This window comes from Pelodiscus sinensis, chromosome 5 (assembly GCF_052426305.1).
Source record: "Pelodiscus sinensis isolate ZL-2025 chromosome 5, ASM5242630v1, whole genome shotgun sequence".
NCBI lineage: Eukaryota > Metazoa > Chordata > Testudines > Trionychidae > Pelodiscus > Pelodiscus sinensis.
This window is the reverse complement of record NC_143056.1, coordinates 129,917,702-129,934,130: the sequence shown is the minus strand read 5'-3', so window position 1 is coordinate 129,934,130 and position 16,429 is coordinate 129,917,702. Positions and strand designations below refer to the sequence as shown.

Sequence of the window (16,429 nt, the reverse complement as noted above, 5' to 3'; positions counted from 1 at the left end):
AGTTACCCTGCGGGGCGCATGTGGCAAGGTGAAGCGCCCTGGAGAGAGGCCAGGCAGGGGCTGGGCAAGAGGGGTATACGGAGGGCTGAGGAGTGTGCCCCCCCCTTCCGAGCTGCGTGGCTCACACTCCAGCGCCCGTGGGGCAGCCGGAGGAGCGGGGCAGCCTGGGGGAGCACAAGGAGGACGTGCACGGGGGGAGAGGCGCCCCAGAGCCGTCAGTTCCAACGGGCCTGTGACGACTAGCCACGTTCATCCAGCCCGACCTCTGCTCAGCCTCTGTTTGCTGCGGGGCCGTAGCAGGGCCCCTGGCCTTCCGCTTGGCCCACCAGCTTGGGGAGCCGTCCACCCGCCCGCACGCCTGCTGGGCCCTCCCCCGGGAAGCTGGGGCTCTCTGCATTTGCCCGTAGCTGCTCCGCTCCTGTTCTTCCCCCTGCGCCGAGGAGCCGGGGCGCTCCTGTGCCAGACACTGGGCCTCCCCCCCAGCGGCAGGCGGCCTCCTTAGCCCCGCAGACGCCTGCTCCCAGCGGCGGCACTTTGGGTTCCCCACCAGCCAAGGGACAGGCCCCCTGCTCCCCTCACATCCCGCTCCGGGAGGCGGGGCTGTGGCTGCCTGTGTCGCCTTCCCAGGACGTCAGCCCGGGGGCAGGCCAGGCTTCCTCCCAGAGGCCTGGCCTGCCCGGGCGCCCCACCGCAGAGCCTCGGGAGCCAGGGAGGGGGGCTGAGGGAGCAGGGACTGGCTGAGGGCTCAGAACTGGCTCTGCTACTTACCAGGGGGGTGACCTGGGCCAGTCAATCCCCCCAGGGTCTCAGCGCAGCTGTCGGGGGGGGGGGGGGGAGATGGGCCTTCCCTGCCTCGCGGCTAAACCTACCCACTGCTGTTAGTGGGTGACGGCCCATCGATCCAGGACTAGGCAGCCGGTCGGGTCCTGCCCCATCCATGTGAGCTGGGCATTGGCCGCGCCGCCACGGGGCAATTGTCTGCAGCTCCCCTGTAGCGGGATGACCCATCTGGCCTGTGTGTTTAGGGCACCCCAGGCCTGTGTGCCGGGAGGGGAGAATCTCTGCCCCCTCCTCTCTCCAGGCAGAGTCCGGGAGCACTCGTCACACACCAGCCTGCCTTGCCCAGCACCTCCGGGCTCAGGTTTCCAGGTGCGCTCACACCCCTGAGCCTCCAGCCTGCTGCGTCTCATGGGGTGGGAACGGGACCTCACTGCACCTCGGTCCCTTCCGCCGAGGCCTGTTGGCGACCGCCCGGCACAGCGTCTGTGTGTTTCCTCCAGCTCCCCTAGCGCGGCGAACCGCTGGGCTGGCCGGACACAGCCCGGCGAAGTGCAGAAGCCTCTCGACACCGCATGGCACCGAGGAGCCGAGGAGAGGCGGGGGGGGCGGATTTCATCTCCTGACACCCCCCGCCATGTGTTAGACTCCAGCTCCTCCCCTGCTAACCTCTCGCCGTTGTTTTCTTTGGAAGAATGACGCCCCAGCCGAGGCCGGCCCTGCGGAGACCCCCGAGCGGCGCCCGGCGTCGGTGGGACACCCGGACGGCTCCTCAGATGCTCAGCCGCCTTGGGATGGGCGGCCAACGCTCTCGGTGCTGCTCAGCCCTAGCGCCACCTCTTGCACCAGCTCCCGTCTGCGGGCTCTGCTCCCGCCTCTCTGCCTTCTTGCATCTTCCTCCTCCTCTCGCGCCAGGCCCGGCCCTTCGCTCTCCTGGCCGGCCGGCCTTCTCCTCCCGGGCCATCTCTCTCCAGCGCTGGCCCGGGCTACGCCTCTTCCTGGCTGCGCCTCGGGGGCGCCCTTCCCGCTCGCTTCCGCCGGCCCGTGCGCTTGCAGAAGGCGGCCCTGTGTCTGAGCCAGCGGCGTCGCCCCCCTCCCAGCTCCTGCGTCTTCTTCTGCTGGCTGCGGCGCCCTGCGCTCTTCCTCTGCCTCCATCTCCGGCCCAGTCGCCCTCTCCCGTGGGCCTCTGCTCCAGCCCTTGCCTCTTGCCCTGCTCCCGCCCGCTGCCCTGCCCGGAGACGCTGCCCCTGCTGCCTCCTCTGCTTCAGGCTCCCGGGCGAGCGCCCTCCTGGGACTTAGTCTCCCCCGCGCTTTCTGCTGTCACAGGCCTCGTGTCGCGCGCCAGCCCTGCCCCTCCAAGCTGGGGGGTGCTACAGCCTCCATCTCTCATAGCTTCTCCTAGAGCCCGGGGCCGGGCGTGGGGCCTCTCCTCCCGTTCTCTGCCTCTTCCCCTCGCCGCGCTGGCCCCGGGCGGGGTGAGCGAAGGCTGCCGGGCAGGCCGGGCCGCGGTTTGTACGACGGAAACAGCGCCTGGCGGTGGCGTAACCAAGGAGCCCGGGCCCCGTCGGGCTGGTGCCAGTCACCAGGCCGAGCTCTCGTTCCTGGCCTGCACCACGGTGACTGACAGAGCCCTGGGGGTCCATGGACTGGGGACCCCCTGAAGAACACTGCTCCCCCTCCCCCGCCCTGGATCAGGCCCACCCCACTGAATGCTGCCCCTTTACCTCACCGCAGGAGCCCCTGAGAAATGTGGACCCCCCCACCCCAGAGCAGGGCCCCCTCATGGAGCGCTGAGCCCAACCCCCTACCCAGGACCCCCACCCTGGAGCATGGTCCCCCCCCCCGAGGAATGCTGCTCCCCCACCCCAGAGCAGGGCTCCCTCATGGAGCGCTGAGCCCAACCCCCCCATGCAGGAGCAGGGTCCCCTCAAATGGTGCATCCCATGAGCATCCTGCCTCCTTAGTGCTAACACTGACGAACCCAGGCTCCCTGCAGCCTCAGGCAGTGCCCTGCGGCAGACACACCGGGGTCTGTTCCAGAAATGAGCGCGAGGGGCCTTTTCTTCCCTCTGCGAGAGCTGAGCAGCTGGAGAACAAACCGCCAGGTCCCAGACCCGCCCTGGGGTGACGGAGCCTGGAGCCCTGCCCGGCGTGGCCCCTTGGCCTTACAGGCCCAGCCGTTAGCCCACAAGCCTTCTCTACGACCCAGAAAGGGGTCCCTGCAAAGGCCGGCTCAACCCGCCACAGACAGCCCCCTCGCCTGGGTGGCCGCCCGAGCGCTCAGCTCACAGGGAACACTGGTGCTGAGTGGCCCCCGGGGGAGTTCAAGCAGCCAAGGCCCCCGCCCCACTGCTCCGTGCCTTCTCCCCGGGGCTCTCAGCTACTCGGCATTTCCAGCGCGATGGCAGCCGCCGGCAGCGTTCCCACAGCCCTCCTCAGCCCCACACACACTGGAGAGGGCGGGCCCCTGCCCGTGGAACGAGGGCGATGCCGTGGAATGCAGGGCTGGCTCCTTTAACCCCAGGGCATGCCAGGGAGGCCAGGACTCCCACTGGCTAATTCCAGGGGCCGGAAACTGCAGGGTCCGTGATGCCAGCCTGGGACCTGCCCCGGGGCTGCGTGCTTTGCGCAGGTGTGGGGTGGGGTACGGGGCCCGCACCAAGATCAGGATGGAATGCAAAGCTGCTGCATGGTGCATCGGCCCAGGTGCATTGTGGGAGGGGGGTTCTCCAAGGCCAAGGGGCATCATGGGAGGGGGCTCTCCTTTCTTTAAAGGGCCAGCTACGGGCTCTTGTCGGGGCGGGAGGCGAGGCAAAAATCAATGGTGGGTCAGACGTGTTTGTCACCTGCCCGGAGGGGGATGCAGAATCTCAGAGCTTCCCTCTGTGGTGGGGCAAACTCGCAAGCCTGGCTCCAGCCCGGTCTCTGCCAGCACCGGCTCGCTCAGCCCGGGAGGAGCCCCGAGCCTCTGTCCCCCCACATGGCTGGAAAGATAGCAGGAGGCAGACAGGGGCAGTGACGCTTTCCCACGCTCCGCCCACACGTGTCCCCGGAACAGAACACTGCTAACCTGACGGGGCAGGCCCGGATGCAGCACCGAGCCCCTCTGATCTCTGTGGGCCTGGCTTCCCCTTTGTGTGGGGTGAACAGGCACAGCTGGGATCTTTTTTGGCTGGGGGGGAGGGGCAGGAAATAACCAAGCAACTCCTGATAGCTGCCCTAGCATGGTCCCAAAATGAGCCATGTGGCAAATTGTGTCAGTGATTGGCACAGCTGCACATGCCTTTCCTCCCGTCTCGCCTTGGGGAACTGAGAGAGGTGAGGCTAAGGGTGCGGCCAGGCAGGAAAGGTTAACGTTATACCCATATAACCACACCCGGCGCTGTAAGGCCCAGGGGGACGCGCTAGGCTGTAATCACACCCATTGCTGTAAGGCCCAGGGGGATGCGCTAGGCTGTAATCACACCCATTGCTGTAAGGCCCAGGGGGACGCGCTAGGCTGTAATCACACCCATTGCTGTAAGGCCCAGGGGGACGCGCTAGGCCGTAATCATACCCATTGCTGTAAGGTCCAGGGGGACATGCTAGGCTGTAATCACACCCGGCGCTGTAAGGCCCAGGAGGACGTGCTAGGCTGTAATCACACCCGGCGTTGTAAGGCCCAGGGGGACGTGCTAGGCTGTAATCACACCCGGCGCTGTAAGGCCCAGCAGGACACGCTAGGCTGTAATCACACCCGGTGCTGTAAGGCCCAGGGGGACGCGCTAGGCTGTAATCACACCCAGCGCTGTAAGGTCCAGGGGGACATGCTAGGCTGTAATTACACCCGGCGCTGTAAGGCCCAGGGGGACATGCTAGGCTGTAATCACACCCGGCACTGTAAGGCCCAGGGGGACGTGCTAGGCTGTAATCACACCCGGCGCTGTAAGGCCCAGGGGGACGTGCTAGGCTGTAATCACACCCGGCGCTGTAAGGCCCAGCGGGACACGCTAGGCTGTAATCACACCCGGTGCTGTAAGGCCCAGGGGGACGCGCTAGGCAGTAATCACACCCGGTGCTGTAAGGCCCAGGGGGACGCACTAGGCAGTAATCACACCCAGCGCTGTAAGGTCCAGGGGGACATGCTAGGCTGTAATCACACCCGGCGCTGTAAGGCCCAGGGGGACGTGCTAGGCTGTAATCACACCCGGCGCTGTAAGGCCCAGCGGGACACGCTAGGCTGTAATCACACCCGGTGCTGTAAGGCCCAGGGGGACGCGCTAGGCAGTAATCACACCCGGTGCTGTAAGGCCCAGGGGGACGCACTAGGCAGTAATCACACCCAGCGCTGTAAGGTCCAGGGGGACATGCTAGGCTGTAATTACACCCGGCGCTGTAAGGCCCAGGGGGACATGCTAGGCTGTAATCACACCCGGCGCTGTAAGGCCCAGGGGGACGCGCTAGGCTGTAATTACACCCATTGCTGTAAGACCGGGGGACGCGCATGTCTGTAATCCAAGTGGCTCAATAAGATTAGCTGGATCTGCTTCCAGAGCACCCCGGAGGTCGGGAGGGAGTCTTTCCGTGAGGCACTGCTGGTCTGGAGCATCAGGAATGGCCGCAGGGGGAGAGGGCTCCCAAGCCAGAAAGGGTCAGAGTCCTTGCTTAGCTGCCTGGTTCTTGCCTGTCTACCTGGGGGCCAGAAGGGGACCGAGAAGGAATTTTCCCAGGTCAGACCAGCTGGAATCTGAGCGGGGGCGTGTATAGATGTAACATTGGCCTGGGGGCACCACTGAGAGGGTCAGATCAGGGTGAATTGTTTAGAACCAGGGCTACGTACAGCCCAAGACCGGGATCCTTCCCATTAAGGCATCAAAACAGTCGCACCGAGCGCTTCAGCGGCCTCCTAGCAAGAAGTCCCACCAGCAACCCACTTAGACCCCAGCGTTCCCTGTGCCACAGCCAGCCCCGCTCCTTACACAGGGGAGAGGTTACGAAAACCAGTCTCACCGACTCTGAACAGCTTCGACACATCCCAGAGGGCCCGCCACACTCCCAGGTCCCTTTATACCTCAGCTCTTACCCAAAGGCGCTCGCTGGGCCAGTCCGTTAGCATCTCCCATCCAAAGGGTTATTAATGACAGAAAGAAGGAGAAGCCTGAGGGTAACATTGTGAAAGGGATCATAATACATCCACCAACACAAAGTTCCTGGGGCAGGCGTGTAGCAGCGATGGGATAAGCTGCTGTCTTAAAAGTCTCTGGCATCCATCCTGTGTTAGGATGGGCCATGAGTTGTTCTGGGCTCAATTCATAGCAAAGATGCTCCTGTAGTGACGAGCTGGACTGAAGACAAATGGAAGAACCTCTAGGACCCTTTTTATAGCCTGGCGCATGAGGAGGGAATCCCGTTGCTCTCCTGGGCTATGTCTAGACTGCAAGCCTCTTTCGAAAGAGAGCGTCTAGACTGCACGCGGAACTTTCGAAAAAGCAAGCCGCTTTTTCGAAAGGCAGTCTGGATGCTCTCTTTTGAAAAACCCCTGTTTGCATTCAAGAATGCCTTTTTTCGAAAGAGCACTTTCGAAAAAAGGCGTTCTTCCTCGTAAATTGAGGTTTACCACCGTCGAAAGAAAAGCCGCGTTCTTTCGATTTAATTTCGAAAGAACGCAGCTGCAGTCTAGACGCAGGTGAAGTTTTTTCGGAAAAAGGCTACTTTTTCAGAAAAAACCTCTGAGTCTGGACACAGCCCTGGTGTGGATGTACCTCCCAACATGGAGCTTGTCGCATGAGTCGGGCACTTGTCCAGATATGACTTGGCCCTTTTTAGGCTGCAGCCATGTTGGTCTGGACGCTGCCAGCGAAGTCCCTCCAATGTGGATTGGCTCCACTGAAGGTTCATTGTCAGTCAAGTCCCTCTGTTCACCTGACTAGCCACCCTTCCACACTAGGTGGGCGAAGCCTGTTGAGGGCTCCCGGAAGCAAACACTGGAAATACAAGCACGGAGCCAAAACGATGCAGGCACATGAGCTGTGTAAACCGAATCAGCGCATCATAAGCTTCCCATAAACCCCTCCCTTGGCCCACTTTGTACAAGCGTTTGCAGCAATGATTTGCCTGTCCACATCGGAATCCAGTAACGTCACAAGCGCGCCAGCCATTTTCCCGACTAAAGAGACAGTTAGGGGGTGACTTGATCACCCTCTGTAAGGATCCACAGGGGGGCCAATAGTAAGTGTGCTCTTTGGCCCAGCAGGGAAAGGGAGAGCAAGATCCGACGGCGGAAGAAATTGAGACAGGAACTCAGATGTGTCTCTTGAACCGTGCGAGTCGGTAACCACTGGAACTCACCGCGGGCTGTGGTGGATTCTCCGTCACTGAGCATGTTTAAGTGAAGATTGGATCTAAGCTCTGCTCTGGGCAGTATTTTGGGGCTGTTCTTTCACCTGTGTTGGGGGGGGGGGGGGTCAGACTAGCTCAGTGGTTCTCAGACTCTGGGTCGGGACCCTGTTTTAATGGGGTGCCAGGGCTGGCGTTAGACTTGTGGGGCCCGGGCCAAAGCCAAAGGCCGAGGGCACATCAGCCTTAGGTGGTGGGGCTCAGGTTACAGCCCCCCTTTGGCGTCGCCCCCCTCCCCTGGGCTGGCAGGGCTCAGGCCTTGGTCCTTCCTCCCAGGGTCAGAGTTATTTGTGTTGTCCGAAGGGGGTCGTGGTGCAGTGAACTTTGAGAGCCCCTGGACTAGGTGTGCACAACGGTCCCGCCTAGGAGCCTGTGCAGACGTAGCGAGTGGGTGACGGAGGCTGAGCCCTGGCCAGTCAGAGGAGGGAGCTGACTGTGCAATGGCCTCTGCGAGATGAGAGGTCATGGGGGGCCCTCGAGCGCGGATAAGAGGACAGATCTCAGCCCGGAGTCGCAGACGGGTGTGTACTTCTGAGCACTAAGCAGACTAGCACGTCATGCTGAAATATAGCCCTAGCGCCTTCCATGCATTTTCACACACCTCCGCTCAGTCAGACTCTCAACCACCAAGCCCCATCTCCTGTGGGGCAAGATCCCCGCCCGACTCATGAGGGAAACTGAGGCACGGGGCAACATGTTCCAGAGCGAGGCTCTCCTTTCCCAAATCAGACCTGCGTACTTAGGAGCCAACGCCCTGTTGACTGTCCAGGGGGTTTCGGCTCCTACGGGCCCGAGTCCCTTTCAGAAGTTAACAGGGAGTCTGGTGGCGCCTGAAAGACTCACAGATTTATTTGGGCATCAGCTTTCGTGGGCAAAACCCCCACTTTGCCAGATGGGGTTGCCCGCGCTGCTTCCCGCAGCTCCCATTGGTCGGGAAGAATGAGCCATGGCCAATAGGAGCTGCTGTACCTGCGGACGCTCAGGTACCTAATGTGTCTGGTGGCCCTCCAAGGGCTTGCAAACTACTCAGTGCCCACGGCTGATATACAGGCAGCAGAGCAGAGCCACACACCTGTCTCTGGCCTCCTCCCTTCTCTCTGTTCCCCTCCCAGCCTCCCTCCCAGCCCTTTTCTAGCCCCTGGTTAATTGGGCTGGCAGCTATTGCAGACTCAGGCCTAGTCAGCCAGCTCCAGCCAACTCCCCTTGCTTGGGGCTGGCATGGCAGGGGGCTGCTCAAACTCTCCTTACAAGGGCAGACCTGGCCAATTCCCTGCAGGAAGAAAGTGGCCGGGACAGAGAGAAAAAAGCAGGTGCACCCTGCTCTCACCACTAGTCTGCACTCCCCTCACGCGGTAGCACCGGGTGAGCAGTGGATTTTTTGGTTCACTGGCAACTCTGAAAAACCAGGGAAAAGACTGGTCTGGGGTGGCCGGAATCTTTCCGACACTTTTGTCAAATTGGGAAATGGAAAGAAAATGGAGTTGGGTCAAAGAGAACGTCTCACCTCGACAGTTTTTAAAGAGCCGAAAAATAAAACGGCAGGCATGCCGGAGAGACAAGGAGCTTTCTGAGCAGAGAAAATCAAAGCGTGGCGTTCCAAAAGGGCCCACGTGAAACCATTCCCATTTTCCAGCGTTCGGTTTCTCCCCAAACCAGCGACCCAGATACGGGCTGTGAACCATGCCAGTGTGGCCAGCTCAGCCGTTTGTGCCGGGTAAAGGGTTCCTCCCCCAAAGGCCTCCCCGCTGTGGCAGTGGGATCAGCTCTAGAGCGGGGCAGGGGCAGTGGGAGCTGCAGCGTCCCTGACCCACCCTGCTCTCGGTAACGCGCTGTGCTCCGTGATCCCACGGCAGGTGCAGGAGGAGAAAGCAGGCCCAGCCCAGGCCCTGGAGGAGCTGACGGAGGCCGAGCAGCCTGAGGTGGAGACAAAAGCTGACCAGGAGGAGCCCTCTGCCAAGGAGCCGCTGTTCAAAGTCCTCCAGACACCTGTGAGTGAGATTGATGAGACCGCCACGCTGCCGGCGCAGCTGGACCGCTCACACAGCCTGCAGATGGAGGGCTACCTGGGCCGCAAACACGACCTGGAGGCTCCGAACAAGAAGGCGTCCAACAGGTGCACGGGGAAGGCGTGGCATCCCCCAGGGGACAGTCCTGGCTCAGCTGCGCCCGGCCTGGGGAGGCACTGGCCGTGCCCCACCAAGCCCAGCCGGGGGAGGTTGCAGACAGGCGGGGCAGGGGCGTGACCGTAGCAGAGGGCCTCTTGGATCTACACGGAGGCTACAAGTGGGGACATACACATGTTGGGGGTGGGACCCATTGGCAAAGGCACTTCCGCTACCTTCCTCGGCAGGGCACTACCTGCCATGCTGCCCCAGAGACAGCCTGGCCCCCCCGGGCACGCTTCTGCCTCCCATGCAGAGTTGCCAGATGTCCGGTATTCACCCGGAGAGTCCGGTATTTCCACCTCCTGTCCGGTAAAAAAAATCAGAAAATACCAGACACCTAAGATGTCTGGTATTTTCTGATTTTTTTTCCCTGAGCAGGAGGCGAAAATGCTGGGCACCTGGCAACCCTACAAACACTCAGCGCCCAGCCTCTCCCCCCACCCCCGAGACCTCAGCCCCCTGGCACCAAACCCCATGCTTACCTGGTTTCGCAAGGCTGCTGGCATAAAATGGCTTCCGGCAAAAAGACCAAGGGGAAGCAATGACTCCCCTGGGTCTTAGTGCTCAACTTCTGCCCTGTTCCTATCCCTGCACTCACTCTTAAAGGGGACATGCTGTTTTAATGCTATTTTTTTTTCTCAACAACTTTGGTCTCCCCCTTTTTATTTTCTTCAACAGAATTTTTTCCTGGTGTTTCTTTTTGGCGGGGAGGGGGCGAGTATTTGGTATTTTTGTTTCAACCATCTGGCAACCCTACTCCCATGACCCCACCACTCTGTTACCCGTGTGCTCTGCGGTGCCCACCTGTCCCTGCCGCGGGCTCCAGGTGCAACCTGGCGAATTTAGGCCCTTTTCCGGTTTCTAGGCCCCCACCCCTGAGCAACGTAGCCTGAGGGATTGTGGGTCCCTGGCGTAGCAGCAGCCGGGGTCACCCCCCACTCTCACACTCACTGCATGTGTGGCAGGAGCTGGAGCAGCCGGGCAGCCTACTCCTTTTCGCTCTGCCACACTGCCCTCCTGGTCCGCTGCGCCTCGCTTCTCCGCGGCAGCCCTGGGGCCGGAGAGCTCTGCTTCCTGCCACCGTGGCAAAGCGCAGCACAGGCGCCGGGAGAGGGCTGAGCGGGTGCCTCCTGTCCATGGGATGGCTGGGACAGCTGCCGCGAAGCCCCCAAAAGCACAGGGTCTGGGGCGGGCCAGCTCTGGCCTCAGGCCTCACACTTCGGTACAGAATTACGGCTGCAGCCCGGGGCCTGGTGCAGCACCATCTACCCTGGCCCCTCTGGCTGGTCCAACTCGCCTTAGCCGACTCGGCCCGTTGGATGGCGACTCAGATGGTCCTGCTGGGCGTGGGAGCAATTCCTCAGCCCGCTGGGAGCCGACGCTCCCCCCACGGCACAGCCACTTTGCAGAGGGGTCGGAGCGGAGCCAGAAGGACCAGTGAAGGGTTCAAACCTGCCTCGCAGCAGAGGCCTCAGGGAGGCTCAGCCCCGTTAGCCCAGCAGAGACAGGCCCGGGGGGGCCTGATCAGGGCGGATAAGCCTGTACTCAGGGAACAAACATTTCCTACCGGGCTCTGCAGTCTAGCCGAGCCAGGACTGCCAGAGCCCAATGGCCGGACGCTGAAGTTAGACACAGGCAGCGGGGAACCACGGGGCCCGGGGTGGTGATAGATCCACCGTCGCTGGCTGGTTGTCCCAGTGAGCTCTGCTGTAGGAATTGAAATCTGTGCAGAACCCATTTCAGCCCAACTGCCTGAGACCCCGGCATGGGACGAGGCAGACCAGAGAGCCCCAGCCAGGGCAAGAACCCCGTTACTCCTGGCTGGGCCGGAGCGGGGCTTTTACCAGGAGAAGCCAGGCTGCGAGCGATGGGAAACCCGCCTGCGGTTGTGAGCGTTCCTCCCCTCCCTGGGAAAACCCGGAGCCCTCTCTCCACTCCCGGGGTGCCTCCGGCGCCAGCTTCCAGGCCTGGGAACTCATCGAGAGTCACCAGCCCCTCCGAATTCTCTTCCCGCGTGGGTCCCGCCAGCCCATCATCAGGTCCCCCGCCAGCAGCAGCCCCTGGGCGTGTGGGTGTCTGGCTCGGTGTGCGTGTGAGGGCTGCTCCACTGGAGTAACCGCATGTCCGCCGGCCTGGCCCGCAGGTCCTGGGCCACGCTGTACTGCGTGCTCCGGAGAAGCGAGCTGGCCTTCTACAAGGATGCCAAGAGCCTGGCCTTGGGAGTGCCTTACCACGGGGAGGAGCCCTTCCAGCTGTGGAACGCCCTCTGCCAGGTGGCCACTGGCTACAAGAAGAAGAAGCACGTCTTCAAGCTGAGGTGAGCCGCAGACAGTGCCCTGGGGCCTGGGCCTGCAGCCGGCCTGCCCTGGGACCCCCGCATGCCAGCACTGGGTACACGGCAGCCCGCAACCCCCCCCTACCCCCGCGGCTGGCAGCCTGCAGTAGCCATGTCACACTGGGGGGGGGGACCCACACCAACCGCAAGGGGTGAGATTTACTAGCACCGACGCCGTCCCAGGGGGCCCGAACCCCAAGGGCCCAGAATGGGGGTCACTCCAGGCCGTCCCCAGCGGGTGGGAGCAACCAAGCGGTGTTAGGGGGAGATGGGTTGTGCTGGGCTGTTAAGATGGGGGAAGGCGGAACGGGGGGGCTTTGAGATCATTGCCCAGCCCCCCATGTTAACCCCTTCATGCCTGTCCCTTTGTCACCCTGAGGATCATGGTCCTGGGTGCAGCCCCTGCAGTGACGGGTCCTGGAGACTTCTTGTACTGGTGTTCATCCAGCGGTCAGCTGGGGAGGTCTCCCCTGGGGCTCCAGCCACGTCTCGGTGGCAGCAGGACCGAGCCCTTTAAATATTAACACTGGCTTCCAACTCTACGTGCCGGGGAAGGGCGGCCTGTTGTGAGCGGGGTCATCTGGGAGGGGCGGGGCGCTCGAGCGGGGTTCAGGAGCCCTGGGGAGGGAGATCCTACCTGTACATCGGTTCATTCAGGCCTATCTAAGGGCTGTCGGCACAACCAGGAATCTCCCCTCTCCCCTCCCCTCTGCTTTCCAGGCTCAGCAACGGCAGCGAGTGGCTCTTTCATGGCAAGGATGAGGTAGGTGCCGGCGTGGGCTGTTTGGGGCTGGAGGGGATGCGGGACGCCTCATGAGCAGTGGTCCAGGCCTGGTTGCTTGGACGGGCATGGACGCTGTCATGAGCGCTCCCTGTCCTCAGGGTGACACTGGAGGGGGCTGAGGTGCCCTAGCCACAAAGAAAGGGGGAGCCACTAGCTGAGGGAAAGTTCTAGACAGGTAATCCCATGGGAAAGCTATGCAGTAGGGCTGGGTTGGGGCAAAGCATGCTGGGAGATAAGCCTGCCATGGCCACAAGCTAGGCTGAGGATGGGTCTCTCCAGAGAGCCAGGCGCAGTCGGGGTATTTGGGATCGCCATATTTGGGGGCGGGAAGGAATTTTCCTCCAGGGTAGATTGGCAGAGGCCCTGGAGGTTTTTCGCCTTCCTCTGTAGCATGGGGTACATGTCACAGCTGGAGGATTCTCTGCATCTTGGGGCATTTAAACTATTTGAAGGCTTCAATGTCTGAGATATAGGTGAGAGGATTAGTCCAGGAGGGGGTGGGTGAGATTCTGTGGCCTGCACTGTGCAGGGGGTCAGACTAGATGATCATGATGGTCCCTTCTGACCTTAGACTCTATGAGGGTTGGGAGTAGTGTGGGGGCGAGGGACAGAGGCCCCTGCGTCCCCATTCCCACACTTGGCTGTGTGGCTCTGCTGAGGCACAGGCTTGCGCTACATGAACAGTCCCTGACTTTCACTTGGAACCCTGTAGCCTCTGGCTCCCTCAGCTCCTGCCTCCCTTCTCGGTTTGCCTCCTGCATGGCTCGCCATCTTTTCACTGAGCCCCGCAATTCACTGAGCCCCGTGTTAGCTCTGCCAACATGGTGCCCATCACAAGTTTCCCCTCCAAATGTTTTTCAGACAGAAAATGTGACGCGTCCTTCTCCGTGGAGTAGATGTTAATTCTGCCCAAATGGATCCTTCCTCTGAGTCTGGCTAAGCCACTGCAGTCCCTTGTGGGAGCTGTAGTTCAGCTGCCTCGCACCCCCATTCTCCACTATGGGATAGGTGCCCAGGCCAGACTACACCTCCCATGACAGCCCAGCCAGCCAGAAGCCCATAGTGCATCCTGGGGTATATAATCTGTTTCAGGATAATTTCATGGAGGTTAGGTCCATAAAAGACTATTAGCCAGGGGATAAAATGGTGTCCTTGGTGTCTGTTTGCCAGAGGCTGGAGAGGGATGGCAGGAGACAAATCTCTTGATCATTGTCTTTGGTCCACCCTCTCTGGGGCACCTGGTGCTGGCCGCTGTCGGCAGACAGGATACTGGGCTAGATGGACCTTTGGTCTGACCCAGTACGGCCATTCTTATGTTCTTATGGGAACCTAGCCAGTAGGGTTGAATGTGAGCACGAGACACCTGAACTACAACTCCCATGATGCACTGCAGCAACTCTAGCAAGACACGCATTACCATGGATCTGACTTGCCCCTGAGACTGTTTGGCCGTGTCGGAACTCTCTGGTCCGTCAAGCTGGGCTGAGCCAGCTTTCTGCTCGGCCTCTCCCCACATGGGCCTCTGCCCCGGGACGGACATTCCGATTTCCGATCCGCTCTGATTGCTCCCCAGCATCTGTGCAGAGCATCAGATTAGCCCGGCAGCCCACTGGTCTTCGCGCCGGTGGCTAGCCCTGAGATCCTGGTCCTCTAGCTCCCCCCCGCCACGTCCCGCAAAGCTGCGGCTGCAGGAGAATACAGCAGTCTCCTTTACCCCTTGCCCCGTTGGGCAGTGCTGGAGCCTGGGACCCAGCGAGCCCCGAGTGAGTGCCTCACAGGTTTTTAGGTGCCCAGCTCCCAGTGATTTAGGGCAGGGGTGGTTTAAACAGCCCATGGGACTGAGTGGCCCCAATCCCTGCAAATGGCGTGGCAGTCGGGTGCCTGCTCCCTGCAGTGCCTTGGACGACTCCAGTGAACCTCGGAAGGCCACTGAGAGGCCTGGGGAATGACGCTAGGTGCCCAGTGGGGGCGCTTAGGAGGAGGAGTGACGGCTGAGTGGGAGGGCAGGCTGGGTTAGACACAGGGTGACCCGTGTTCCCTGTCAGCTGGGCGCTTGTGTGGCTGCCCAGGAGGGATTCAGATGCCACCCAGGCGATGAGCAGAGCGCCCACTGCTAGGTTTGTTGATACTGGTGGTGCACATCCGCACGTGCCTCAGTGCACATAGACACATTTATTCCACACATGGATGGAAAGGATTAGAGGGACCATTGAGGGTGACTCCTGGCCTCCCTCCCCCCAACAAGGCGTGGGACTCTGGGGGGGGGAGGAGTGCTGAGGGCGGGAGGCTCAGAGGCTGCCATCCTGGGGTGGCGACTGAGGGGCGCTCTCTTCATCTCGCCCCGGCAGGAGGAGATGCGCACCTGGCTGCAGGGGCTCGGCAGCGCCATCACGGAATCCCAGAACATGAAAGCCAAGACGCTGAGCCTGCCCCTGCCTTCCAGCACCGCCCCGGATGCCGGCCTGGCCAAGAAGGACAAAGAGAAAAGATTTAGCTTCTTTCCCAAGAAGAAGTAGCCCGAGAGGGGGCCCGGAGCAGCCTGCTGGGCTGCCTACGAACTGTGCGGGGGGTGTCCCTGAGCGCGCTGGGCCCTGCCAGCACCCACCCCCCCCGCCCCTCCAGCGGCAGCCCCGGGTGAGCCCCACACAGCGCTGGGCACCGCCCCCATGCCCCACCCTGCTCCCACTGTGAGGGCCGAGGAGGGGCCCTGCCAGAGGCCAGACGCGGGGCCCTCGGTTGCATCGCCCACGGCTGGGGGAGCCCACGCGGGGGTCTGGCGGAGGAGGCAGCAGGACCACAGTGCCGGGGGCAGGAGGGAGGCGGTTGCTCTGCAGAGCCGTCATGACAGACACCTCGCCGGGCACGCGCCTGGCAGGGCTGCCTGCAGCCAGGAGGGGGCAACGGGTACAAATGTCTGGGCAGGGCTGCTGGGCCTTCCAGCTGGGGGTATGATACACGTGCTGTCGCTCACACACGCCCACTCCCCAAGCCACAACCACGCAGCACCCTTCGGCCCATCTGTACTTGGCAAAAGAGCGATGCACAATCGAGAGCAAATGTGTGCCTGAGAAGTGGTGTAAGAATGTGTGTGCATGGGCATGCATGCATGTGTGCGCGCATCTGTGCACGTGTGTATGCATCTGTGTGTGCGCGCAAGTGTGTGTGTGTGCAGGTGTGTGTGTGTGTGCGTGCATCTGTGTGTGCAGGTGTATCTGTGTTTGTGTGTGCGTGTGTGTCTGTGCATCTGTGTGTGCAGGTGTATCTGTGTGGGGGTGTGTGTGCGTGCGCCTGCTTATTAGTGTGTGACATCCCGCGTCCCACCTGGAAACACAGTTGTCCCGGGTTTGTGCTGTTCCTGGCCTGCGGCGTGGTTCTGGCTCTGACCTGGATTCCCATCCTATTCCCTGTGGGCTGAGCCAGACCCCCCAAAGCCAAGGTCTCCTCAGCCCTCCCCTGGGCGTCCTTGCTGCTCCCCGGGGGTGGGGAACCCCTGTGCTGGGTGCCCAGCTCACTAAGCAATGCCAGGGGGCAGGATGCCCCCTGGTGCACCCGCAGGGCCACTGGCGCAGCCTGGGAGGCGGGTGGGAACAGGGGCCTTCTCCCCTGGCTCCCACAGACCCGGGTGCACACGGTGTGGGAGGCAGGAGTCCCATGCTACCAAGCGCTGCAGCCTGCGAGTTCCTGCAGGTCTCCTCCCAGCCAGGTCCCTCCGGGGAGGATTTGCTTCCTGGCCCAGGCTGGGGGCGATGCTGGCGGGGCAGGGAAACCCAGCAGCGTGTGCACTGCTCGGGGGCGCAGGCCAGCGGCCTAGTCGCGCGGCTCCCTTGGCACGGGCCCTGCCCGGAAAGTGCCTTACCTGCAATAAGGGAAACCAACCCAACGTGCTGAGGCGCCGGGCCCTGAAAACGCCAGGGCCAGTGCCCCCCCGTACCCCCAAACAACGGCACCCCCCCGCCACCAATCTCTGCCCCACACAGGTGCTGGGGGGGGGCA

The 16,429-nt window shown here is 62.0% G+C and overlaps 1 protein-coding gene across 1 annotated transcript in view; it reads left to right on the top strand.

Annotated features, from left to right (window-relative positions):
- SPTB (spectrin beta, erythrocytic) overlaps positions 1 to 15,580 on the top strand; it is a 98,025-nt gene extending 82,445 nt beyond the window's left edge. The window contains exons 33-36 of the mRNA XM_075928868.2: positions 9,006 to 9,265; positions 11,461 to 11,634; positions 12,373 to 12,415; positions 14,785 to 15,580. Of these exons, the coding sequence (XP_075784983.2) occupies positions 9,006 to 9,265; positions 11,461 to 11,634; positions 12,373 to 12,415; positions 14,785 to 14,952 (645 nt within the window). The 3' untranslated portion in view covers positions 14,953 to 15,580. The remainder of the gene's footprint in view (positions 1 to 9,005; positions 9,266 to 11,460; positions 11,635 to 12,372; positions 12,416 to 14,784) is intronic.
- Positions 15,581 to 16,429: the final 849 nt, after the last annotated feature.